At 41.1% G+C, this 12,042-nt stretch overlaps 1 protein-coding gene across 1 annotated transcript in view; it reads right to left on the reverse strand.

The window, feature by feature from the left end:
• Positions 1-273: 273 nt before the first annotated feature.
• Positions 274-12,042, reverse strand: part of Il5ra (interleukin 5 receptor subunit alpha) — a 29,846-nt gene continuing 18,077 nt past the window's right edge. Inside the window, exons 8-10 of the mRNA XM_052721429.1 lie at positions 6,222-6,310; positions 5,194-5,278; positions 274-1,440 (exon numbers count right to left, since the gene is read on the reverse strand). Coding sequence (XP_052577389.1) covers positions 1,354-1,440; positions 5,194-5,278; positions 6,222-6,310 — 261 coding nt within the window. The 3' untranslated portion in view covers positions 274-1,353. The remainder of the gene's footprint in view (positions 1,441-5,193; positions 5,279-6,221; positions 6,311-12,042) is intronic.

The raw sequence follows: 12,042 nt of genomic DNA on the forward strand, positions 1-12,042 counted from the left end.
GTAAGAGGTATTTGGTACCCCTTATATACCTCACCCAGAGTATCAAAACTGACTAAACCAGCTCTACAAAGTATTAAAAAGTAGGTCATGGTGTGGATTTTAAGTGCCATCACCTCCTTTCATTGTCTCAAGCTCCTTGCCTTGGGGCTATATAAAGCCAACACCATTAGGGTCCCTTCTACTACTAATTATTCCTCCTCCCAGAACATAGTTGTGCTTGCTTCTGCTTTCAGCCCATTGCCCATCACAATGGCCTATAGATACAGCTTCATATAAGAAGATATTGAGAGAATACATTTCTATACCATTGTAATGTGTACTGAGATGGATGGCTTATAGGAAACAACCCCTGTCTTCTCTCTTAATAGATGATGATGTTTTTAGTGTGTGTGCATGTGTGTGGTTTCACATGTGTACATGTGTATGTAGGCCAGAGGTAAGTGCCAGGGGTTCTCCCCAGTCACTTTCCACCTTACATTTTTGAGACAGTATCTCTTACTGAACCTAGAAACCACCCATTTGCTAAACTGACTGGCCAACAGTTCCCTTGGAGCCTCTTGTCTTTCCCAGTATTAGGATCGCAGGCTCGTGCTGCTTGCACTGTTTTGTTTCTGTTTCCTTGGTGCTGGTTGACCAGTCTCCGGTCCTTATGCTTCTTCACCGAGCACTGGTCTGTCTGACTGAGCCATCTCCTCAGCCCCAGGCATGATGTCTTAGTGCATGTTTTCAGGTAGTTTGCCTTAGATGCTTACTGGGACAGACATACAGAACTGGACATAGTCTTCATTTCTACCTCCACTTTACATCATCCCACACCCCAACACACAGGCACAGTTCTTGAAAAAAAAAAGTATTCTAGAACTCAATAAGAAAAAGCACCATGAAGTTATGGCTCTCACTTGCTGCGGAAAGGACAGTCTTGAATTTGGGCTCACTCTGGATGGGCTCCACTCTTCTTGTCACTGTAGCTGAAAGTGCTACTGTTGGCAGCTCAAACCAAAGTAAACACATGACATTAGCTTGAAAAACTGTCTCCTGTGTAAAATGTTCAAGGTGAGCCATGCAAATTGCAAATGCTGGCCTGTATAACCAGGTCAGGTGATACTTTATATACTGTGGGTGGGGAAACAAGGTCCCCTGCTCTGTTGAATCCATTGTCCTACTGTGAGCAAAGAGGTTTTGATGAGGCTTGTACAAGTTAAGAGATGGGACACTGGAGACTCATATATGTCTGGATATGTTGCCTGGTAACCAAATTGAGCATTGTGTATTCATTCGAAATTTCTTCTTGCCAAGAAATATTAGTCCTTGCTTTTATTATGGAGTCCTGTATGAATTCTTTTCAGAACACCATCAAAACATGGAATTTTCCATGACTTCAAATCCAGCCTCTTCCACACAACTTACAGCTTCAATTTTGGTTTCATTCCAAGTGGCTTTCTGCAAAACAAAATACTTCCTTACATGTCTTTTAGAGAACATCCCATCTCTTTGATGTTTTTCATCTGTTTGTTTTAAATTGGTTTGAAGTAACTCTTAAATAACAATAGTCTGTTTAGCAAATAAGAAAACTTAAATGGAAAGGAGAAAAAAATATCCATAGACTTATCTCCCAAATATACCCTACTGCTTCTCCTCAGCCCCTCTACTTTTTAATACATAAAGTGTCCTTTATACTCATGATGAAGTAACAGGGACACACAGCTTTATCTTTATAAAATATATTGCTATTATTATTATTATTATTGATGTTCTGCCAATGAGATATATCCCCTAGCTCTTGCATAGGTGTATGAATTTTTTCTTTATAGCATCATATAATATTTTAAGTATATTTTGTATTTTGGGGGTCATGATGTTGTTCTGGGGATTGAACCCAAGCCTTGTACATGTTAGGCAGGTATTCTCCTCAGAAGATACATCCCAGTTAGATGTGATCATATTCCACTCACCAATTACAATCATATAATTTGAGGCTAGAGATGAAGTTCAGTTGGTAGAGTGTTGCCTAGCATGTACAAAGCGCTAACTTGGATTAAACCCAATGTGGAGGTTCATGTCTATAATCTCAGCACTTAGGAGATGGAGGCAAGAGGATCAAAATTTCAAGGTAATACTCAGCTATATATCCAGTCTGAGGCCACCCTGCACTATATGAGACCCTGTCTCAAAAAATAAAATTCTAGTAAAGTGGAGCATTTATTTTTACTCTAACTTTAGATAACACATAAAGCTAATAACAATTAGAAATTATGTTAAAAATATCATCTTAGGGGCTGGAGAGATGGCTCAGAGGTTAAGAGCACTGACTGCTCTTCCAGAGGACCCGGGTTCAATTCCCAGCACCCACATGGCAGCTCACAACTATCTGTAACTCCAGTTCCAGATGATTTGACACCCTCACACAGACATACATGCAGGCAAAGCACCAATGTACATAAAATAAAAATTAAAATAAAAAAATATCATCTTATTTTTCCCTCATGTCCTCATCCAGCACATTTTTAACACCCACTCCACTCTAGCTATCATGCTATATATTGGGCATAATCTGAGAAACACAGCAGACATGGTTCCTGAATTACATACTTTACATTATGGATAGTGGGCATAATGTAGGGAAGCATCCTCTCTGGTTACCACTGGAAAAAAAGTCAACTAGAAACTCATCTTCAATAAGTTTGAAAACTCAGAGTTAAATCTAAAAAAAAAAAAAAAGAAAAGAAAAGAGAAGATAAACGAAAACAAAGTGTTCACTGTCTATTGAATGTTGTAAAATAATCTCTAAGCTGAAGTCTGAAGAAACAAAAACTTGCTTAGCAACAACTCCAGGATGACCCCTGGCTCCCAAGCCCCATGACCTTGAGCATTCCTACCGAGTATGGAGGTGCAAGTCACAGTGACCCCTAAATCCACTGTTTTGTATCTGTGTGTTCAAACAAGTGCTCTTGCTATTATTCAGACTATGCAGTGTAATAGCCACCCACGCAGCATTTGCAATGTGATTATTTGAAGTAATTTTAAGAGGATTTATGGTGTGGGGCAGAATGTGTAGAGTCTAAGCAAACATTGTGCCATTTTACATCAGGGCTTGACTAGCACAGTTTTTGACAAACACAGTGGGTCTGGGCACAAACCCTTCCTAACCCTCACCATGAAGGATCAGCTCTCAATGCAGAGATTTATTTTCCAATAGGCAGGTGCTTCCCAGGGACCATAGTGCCAATAGCACTCACGGGCCTTCTTTTTCTCGTCTCAGGGTCCCCATGAGTGGAATGGTGACTGTTGCCTTTTGGTGGAGAGGCTAGAATACACTGCTGCATGTAGTCCAGCTGTTGTGGCCAGCTCTCTACTTGCTCACATGGTATCTTAGGTATCTTCAAACTTTAGACCATAATACTGGAAACACCATATAGTACGTTTTCAGTCCCCAATTCTCTGTGCCCGTCTCTGACCTCCCTCTCTCTTTTCCACAGTCTTTCATGTAAAACTCTGCAATGGGTGCATAGAGTAAGTTATCCTGAGAAGCTAGGCAATGTGGACATTAATCCAAAAGCAACTTGTCTACCCTCAAGTCATTATTCTACACACATGACTTGATTTTAATTAATAACAAACAAGAAGTTCAGAAAGGAAGCTCTTAAGCCAGTCCCATTCACCAGCCCCAGAATATTAACAGAATCTTTCCGGACTCTATAGGGAAATTAGATACCAGCCTTCAGGTGCTTCATTAAGAGAACTGGACAAGTGACTAATGTGTCATATTTAACTTTAATGTTCTTTCCTCTGCTACAACAAAGAGGAATGAACAGTGCCCACTCAGATGCACAGCAGTAGATCCACACAGGACCTGCTCCTTTCCAAAGAACTCTAGATAAGCCAGCATGGAAGAAAACAAGGAACAAAGACAGGGTAGCATGACTCTCTGGCCAGCCTCAGTTATTTACTTCAGTAGTTTAGTAGCCTACTGCCTATAAGTCATTCCAAACTCAAACTGCAAGGGACTCTAAAGAAATTTTGGGATTTACTTAAATGAACCATTTTGAGGAATTTTTCATCAGCCTGCCTTTTCCTCTAACTAGCCATGAGATGCTTCATCCACATCTATTGAAGAAACTTCTAAATTTGTTAAGAAAATTCCTTGATCTAAGTCAGAAGCCAGTGAATGAAGCCCAATCTGGCTTGTTATCTCTTTTTGTAAGCAAAGTTTTATTATAACACAGCCATGCTTATTCATTAGTACATTTTATGTGGATACACTCTTTATAACAAATAATCCTACCTTAAATGCTTATTATGTCTTTATAGGAAGAGTTTGGTGCCCTTTATTTCAATAGCCACTCGGCTGAAAGATAAAGTCGACAAAGTGCAATAACTGTACACAGAAAATATTGCAATGTTGCTGAAAGAAACTAAAGAAGACCTCAATATATGGAGATGCTGATAAGAGGATTAAGATGTTGCTTTTCCCCCAGATTAACCACAGAAGCTCAAATTTACCACAGACTTCCAGCTTCTTGCCTTTAATCCCAGCATTCAGGAGGCAGTCAAGTGGATCCATGAGTTTAAGGCCAGCTTGGTCTACATAGTGAATTTTAGCCAAGCCAGAGCTACATAGTGATAATTCATCTAAAAAGGAAAAAAATATCCAGATGTCTGTCTGTCCCCATCCCTTCCCACCACTCCTTTTCCCCCTTAGAGAAAATGTCAGGTGGGCTCTAAAATGTATGCAATAATTCAAGACTTAATCAAAATTTCTGGAGGAAAAACCACTTTGGGAGCCTACATCATGTCAAGTTTTACAACAAAGCTATAGTAATCGTGACAATATTGTTTTGTCAGGATCTCATCTATGCCTGTTATGTACTAAAAAGGAACTTAAGATTTCATGTTGTTGGAGGAATTGCCAGAGATCAGTTAAAAAATGGTGACTGTGAAACTGAAATTCAAGTTGAACTGGCAAGAGCCCTTGTCATTGACTAAGACTTTCCCTAAATGTAGAGACAATAATAACATCTATATCTAACTACACACAGAGAGAGAGAGAGACAGAGACAGAGACACAGAGAGAGATACATATAGGTATTGAGTGTTGCATATATATATATATATATATATATATATACAGAGAGAGAGCTTGATACTCATCCCAGGGCACTTAGAATATCACCTCTTTGTGTCCTTAAACATTACCTCATAGTCAGTCACCACAAGGAGATCTTTGATGTTACTCTTAGGGGCTGGAATTGGTGGAAATAACTTGATCCATATGTGACACCTGAAAACCGGGGAGGAATTGGGTGAGTGTAAACAGTCCTCTTGCCTAGATTTCTACTCAAACATTGACCAAGTTGGTTCCACGTGTAACCATGTTGTAAATTTGGATTCTCTGTTCATTAAGATTTCTAAACATCTTATCATCATTGAAAACCTTGGAATGCTGCCAGGCTGGGATGTGGCTTCTGAGATCTCCAGGGAAGAGGAAGTCCTAACGGTTTCACATCAGGCTCATTGCCAGGCCTGACTTCTGAAGATGAGTCGGCAGCATCCTTTGCTTGGCTTCTCATTCACTGCTCATTCTAGCTTTCCTCTTTCAACTATGCCAAATTCACGGCTCCCTCTCTTCTTTCCTTTTCCTTTGGACTGCTGCCTGTCACCCACAGGCATCCAAATATAACATGTTAATGAGTTATTACTTATTAATTCGGAAGTTATTTTCTAAGTTGTTAGGCTAAAACAGAACTTTGCCTTAGCAATTGGGGGTGGGTGCATGCAGCCATTTGTGGGCTGCAAGGTGAGACTTGAGATCTGTGTAGCCTTTGGAGAAACTGCATTTAACCTAAGGACAGCCACTCTGGACCAGAAGCCTGAAAGCCAGGAGGATGTCAACCCCTGACCTATATGTGAAGGTAGTGTGGTGACTTCAGACTTGGGTGGCCTGCTGCCTTTTTATAGGAGATGTCAAAAGACAAGCCAGTGTGGAAGGGGAAACTGTGAAGGAAAAGAACACAGTGTCAAAAACCTCTCCAGAAATGAAAATATTGTCAACAAATTAGAGGAGTGTGTGGTGGCTGAGGACTGTTCTGTGTCCTGTCTAGCTTCTGTACGCCGTGTTTTATTTCAGCCTGACCAGCATGCTGTAAATTCCACTTGATAATAAGCATGGGTAAGGATGCCCAGCACACTGCAAAGTCTGCCCTTGAATGTTAAAGAATACCTACACTCTGCAGATAAGTGAGAAGATTAACAAGACGAAGCAGGCGGTGGCTGGCAACACAATAAGATGCCACTCTGCCAAGGGTTTCTTCTCCTTTCCTGGTGAGAAGGAGAGAGAGAGAGAAAGCGAAGTCAGAACCAGGGATAATAATCAAAATGATAAGGAGGGCAGCAGAAGGATTGGGTTTGGGTTGAAGGTGCTAAGCAAGGACAAGTAACTAAACACTGAGCCGTAGATGTCACTTCTGCTGAAGGAGCTAATACCCATCTCCCAGGGTTGTTAGGAAGGGGAAATGAAACCATGGCAGCGAGGCCTTTTAATTATTATTAACTTAAGCAGGATTAATTCAGCCAATCAACCAATGTTTTAGAGCCCACCACCACCCTGTATCACTTAGATAATGGCACTTAGAGCTTCAGATGAATAGTAGGGTCTTAGGTGGAAAAGTTAAAAAAGAATAAGGCTACTCAATAACCTCATTACAGTACAGGGTGTGGTTGATAAATTGTTACAACAGGGAAACATTATTTTTACCTACTTGGAAAAGAAACTTCTGGAGGAAGTATGAGAAAATATTCATAGTTAGCAATGCAGGAGTTAGCGCCAACGATGAGCACTTTATGACTGTAATTATCCTCAAAGTATCTCTGACCCTGATGCCCATTCCACAGCTCAGAAAGTAGAAAGTTGTCATTATCAGTCCAGGAAGTTTTCTACAGATCATCCTGTCCTCTAATTTGTTCCTATTCTATATTCAGAGAATTCTTCTGTGGGCTTTAAAGATTACATCAGACTGAGCAGGAGTGGGGTGTTGTCTGTTTGATTTTAGGAATTCACGCCTGAGAAATCAAAGGTCCCTCTAAATGGTGTTGGGAGGAGTAGTGTTCTTGCTAATTTGCCTTACTCACTTTCAGGGGGAAAAAAAAGCAAATCCTGAGTTATAGTCAGTTCTCTTCCCTAGGGAAAGAGCTCATTCATTTATTCATTCATTCATTCATTTACTCATACATTTAACAAGTGTCTGCCAGGCTCTTGTCAGGTACACAAGTTACTGCGGCACAGTGGTTAAGAGAGTGCATTTGATACCTCCCATCCTGCAGCTTGGAGTCCAGCAAGGGAAATCTACAGAAGGCAAATAATGACTCAGACCATGATTTGTTGATAGCTGTACTATGTAAGCACTGTGGTGACATTCAAACAATGCTACACCCGGGATAAAAAGGTCCCAAACCTTGCTTTAATTTCTTCTATAAGACAATAAATGCATATAAATGGAGAGTTTGAGCACTTGTGACTATCCTAAGGCTTTCAAAAAAAAAAAAAAAAAAACCTCAAGCCGTTCAAAGCCCACACACTGTTCAAGTATCACAGGAGAGAGCTGTCTGGAATTAATGCTAGTTCTTGCTTCTCCCCACTCTTCCCCGTTACCCTCCCAGCGTCCTTGGTCAGGTTTCTTCTCTACCTTTCCAAAGCTTTCATTTCTTCCTTCATCTCTTCCTTTCTGCTTTCAAATATTCATAGAGTCCTTTATCTTGACTAAGCTGTGACCCTGTTCAGCCATCTTCCACAGCTACCATCAATTACTTTCTTCTCTCACTGCCCAGGCTAGTATCTTAAATAAAGATTCAGTCTGTTGCACTGTCAGACCTCAGGAACTACTTTTGAAGTCACTGGTAATGTCTTCCTAGAAAAAAACCAAAAGATCCCTTGTTTCCTGTCCTAACTTGATGTCTTCCGATCTCTCCCCTAAATTTCTTCTTTTCCTTTAAGATAATTTTTGTGGCAGGATCCCCTCTACCCCTAGACTGGCCTCAAACTCATTATGTAGTGGAGGATGAACTTGACCTTCTGATCTTCCTGCCTCCAGTTCCTTAGTACTCTACCACACCTAGTTTATGTCATGCTAGGGATCAAATCCATTGCTTCGTGCATGCTAAGCAAGCACTCTACCAAGTGAGGCACATCCCCAGCCCGTCCTTTAAAAAATCTTCTTAGCATACATTAATTGCTCAAAACCACAGGACTCATTATAACATTTTCATATATATACATTATATGCTTCTATCATATCTTCCCATTGCCATCTCCGTTTTGAATTTCAAGCTGTCCACAGCTGAGTTAAGGGAAGCCACGGCTCTTTCCTGAGATGGTCCCATTCTTCTGTGGCACTTCCTTCTCCTTCCAAAATCACAGCTGGACCCCTTTCAGTGCATCCCTTGACTAGTTCTCATCTCAGTCTGTTATTTGAGCACTGAAAAATTTGTTTTTCCAACCTACACGTTTTAATTCCATGAAACCCACAAATGCTTTTCTTTTCCTGCCCCTGCCCTGACATGTAGCTCTAGGTTTACATTATAAAATCCCCATAGCCCAAACTCACTTGAATTTTTTGCAAACCTAAGAATAGCCACAACCAAATTTATGTTCTTCATTTCATCAAAACTATTCTCAGCCAGGCATGATGCTGCATGACTATAATCTCAGAATTTTAATGGCCAAGATAGAAGGATGGTGAGTTATAGACACTCCTTGACTAAAAACAACCAAAAATGACTTCTTTCACCAGCTTCTCCATTTCAGTCTCTGACCTTCCAAGACCCAAACCTGAATCCTTGGAGATACATTGTTTCCAATTTTTATAGCCCCTGTTCCTTCTTCATACCCTTAGTATACATGAGCTCTGTGTACAATTATAAATGTAAGGCTACATGCTTCTGCCTCCTGCGTCTATCCTTGCTTAGTCTGGAGACCTGGGTTCCAGACTTGGCTTTCAGTGAAGCTGGACATTTGGGGGCTTGGTAGTCTCACCTCAAATCAAGTTAAAACACAGAATTCTACAAATTCCTCCCCCCACAGACATGCTTTTTTTCTGGTAGCACTTTTCTACCTAGGGCACCATCACTTCATTATATATCCTTTAAACAAGACTAATTTTACTAAAGCAGTGTATTTTTACTGTTAATAGTTTGAAAGTTAAAGTATAAAAATATGAAAGTTATCAGTCACAAGGATTAACTAAGAACTTATTCTCTACACATATTTTATATGTACTTTTAAAAAAGTGACTAGACACAATGTACACCTTTAATTTGCTTCCAGAAGCCACTGTGCAAATGGAAAAAAACTGAAGTAGAAAAAGGCAGTCACCTGAGGACACACAGCTATCCGGGAAACGGGAAACAAAGCCCATGATTGGCTAATGATTCCATCCCTAAATGTAATGTAGAGTTCCAAGTCCATACCTCTCCATCTGTAAAACTGAGGGTGTGCTATGTGTGCTGGGGCTTTACTTGGGGTATTTTAGGTGTCTCTTTACTCCATGTATGTAGAGATAATGTATTTGTTTAGTTAATGTATTCTAGATGTTTCTTTGACATCAAGAACCACCACCACTAGCCCCCAACACCAACACCTTTGTTGCTGGACCTGCTTCACTGGAGTAAAAGCCTATTTTGTGTTAGACATACATTTACAAGCCTCCTCTTTAGCTGAGATTGACTGCTCTGCTAAGGCAGAGGCAGAGGCAGGAAGATAATCACAAGTCAGAGGCCAGCCTGGTCTATACAGTAAGTTCCAGGCCAGTCAGGTCTGCATAGTATGATACTGTTTGTTGTTTGTTTTCTCCTTTTAGAAAAGTCATTGAAAGTCATTAACCACACTGTCTTTTTGTTCATAACTATGTTACAAAGACACACAGCAAAACTTTTAGTCCTATGAAAAGAACAAGAAATGTTGTAAATATTATCATGGTCACACACTCAATAATTTGTGGCTCAAATTATACAATACCCACTGGCCTGATACGCCGAGTCCTGATAAGAGTACCGTTGTCTTCTAACCATGATTACAAAAATCTTTTCAGTTATACCACTGGTTTATTCACCTTACCTCTTAACTTAGATAAGTGTAGAGTCTCAGTGAATGAGCAAAAATCAAGGAGGCAACTGATTTTACTTCATCCAACTAAAAAATAAAGTTCTCATTACATGGAAACTACCGTGTAGAAAACCAAGTCATGGGTAGTGCTTGGAAGGAGTTAACCGGGCCTCTCCAGGCTCCCCTTCTATATCACCATGTGAAGAGTAGAACTCATGCTCAAGGCCACAAGCATCGTGAGCTTCACCTCAAAGAAAATATGTTGACAGGTCAATCCAGTGCAAGAGAGCTTATTCACATACTGTTGAGTAAAAATGACTTGCCAATTACCAGCAGTTCAGTTATTTAAATTTTGTTTCTTCTTCCTTTCAACATTTATTTCTTTTATGATGGAAGGCTGTAGATACCAAGGTACCTGTGTGCAGATCATGGGACAACTCGTAGGAGTTGGTTCTCACTCTCCTTTAACTATGTGATTCTCAGGGATGGACCCAGGTCATCAGGCTTGGAAGCAAGCACCTTTACTTCCTGAGGTATCTCACCAGTTGTTTGATCAATGAGAGCGAGAGCGAGAGCAGAGCGAGAATGAGAGCGAGAGCGAGAGAGAGAGCGCGCGCGCTGCGCGCGCGCGAGAGAGAGAGAGAGAGAGAGAGAGAGAGAGAGAGAGAGAGAGAGAGAGAGAGAGAACTAATCATTATAAAAAGATGGATCCAAGCAAGGACCTTCTCTTGTCTGGCTGAAGGCAGAACAGCAGATCAATATTTCAATACTCTAAAGCTGAGACGTTTTCAGGTGTCCTAGAACACATGACCTCAGAGCTTTCCTTTCTTAATCTCATGGGCAAGACTCTGGGCTTGATCCTGAGACTGGGACTTTAGTGGGGAGGGGATAAAAGGAAACAAAAGAAAGTTCTAAGTAATGTGAATCATTTGTCTGACTTAAGGAGCATTTCTTACATGTTATTCATCTTGAAGTCACAGATGTTTCTTAAGAAATTGCTGGGAATGGGGTCTAAAAATGCCAGTTTGTATATCCAGGATAAGTCCTGGTCCCATTGCCAGGGGACCCACAAACACATCAAGCCACGCAACTGTCACCCACATTCAGAGGGCCTAGTTTGGTCCCATGCAGGCTCCCCAGCTGTCAGTCCAGAGTCCATGAGCTCCCATTAGTGTGGGTCAGCTGTCTCTGTGGTTTTTCCCATCATGATTCTGACCGCCCTTGCTCTTACAATCCTTCCTCCCTCTCTTCAACTGAACTCCAGGATCTTGGCCAAGTGCTAGGCTGTAGATCTCTGCATCTGCCTCCTTCAGTCACTGGATGTAGGTTCTATGATGACAATTAGGGTAGACACTAATCTGAGTGCAGGGGAAGGCTAGTTCAAGAACCCTCTCCACCATTGCTATGAGTCTTAGCTGGGGAAAATCTTGTGAGTTCCTGGGGTTTTCCCTAGCTGCAGATTTCTCCCCATCCCCTTAATGGTACACTCTGTCAAGATATCTCTTTCATTGCTCTCCCTCCCCATCTCTCCCCTATGTTCCCACCTCCCTTCTTCTCCCATCCCCTCCCCTCTATTCCCCCATCTCAGTTTGCCCAGGAGATCTATGATGCAATGCCTTACTCAGCCTTCATGCAGGAGGGGCTAGGTCTGGCCCCAACATGGTATAACAGCCTGTGTTGACTACCCAAGGGAGGCCCTTCTTTCTATGAGGAGGGGATAGGGGTGGGATAGGGGTAAGTGGGGAGGAGTGGGAGAAGAGGAGGGAGGGGGGACAGGGGTTGGTATGTAAAAGGAAAGAAAATTTCTCTTTTTTTAATAAAAATTATATATATAAAAGAAATATCGTTATCAAAACAGAAAAAAAAAAAAGATAACTGATTCCTTCAAATTGTCCTCTGACTTCCAAATGTGGGCTGTGACACAGGCTTGTCTGTGACACACACCCCTA

The sequence above is a fragment of the Peromyscus californicus genome, unplaced genomic scaffold, assembly GCF_007827085.1.
Source record: "Peromyscus californicus insignis strain IS unplaced genomic scaffold, ASM782708v3 Scaffold_6__1_contigs__length_162567912, whole genome shotgun sequence".
Taxonomy (NCBI): domain Eukaryota; kingdom Metazoa; phylum Chordata; class Mammalia; order Rodentia; family Cricetidae; genus Peromyscus; species Peromyscus californicus.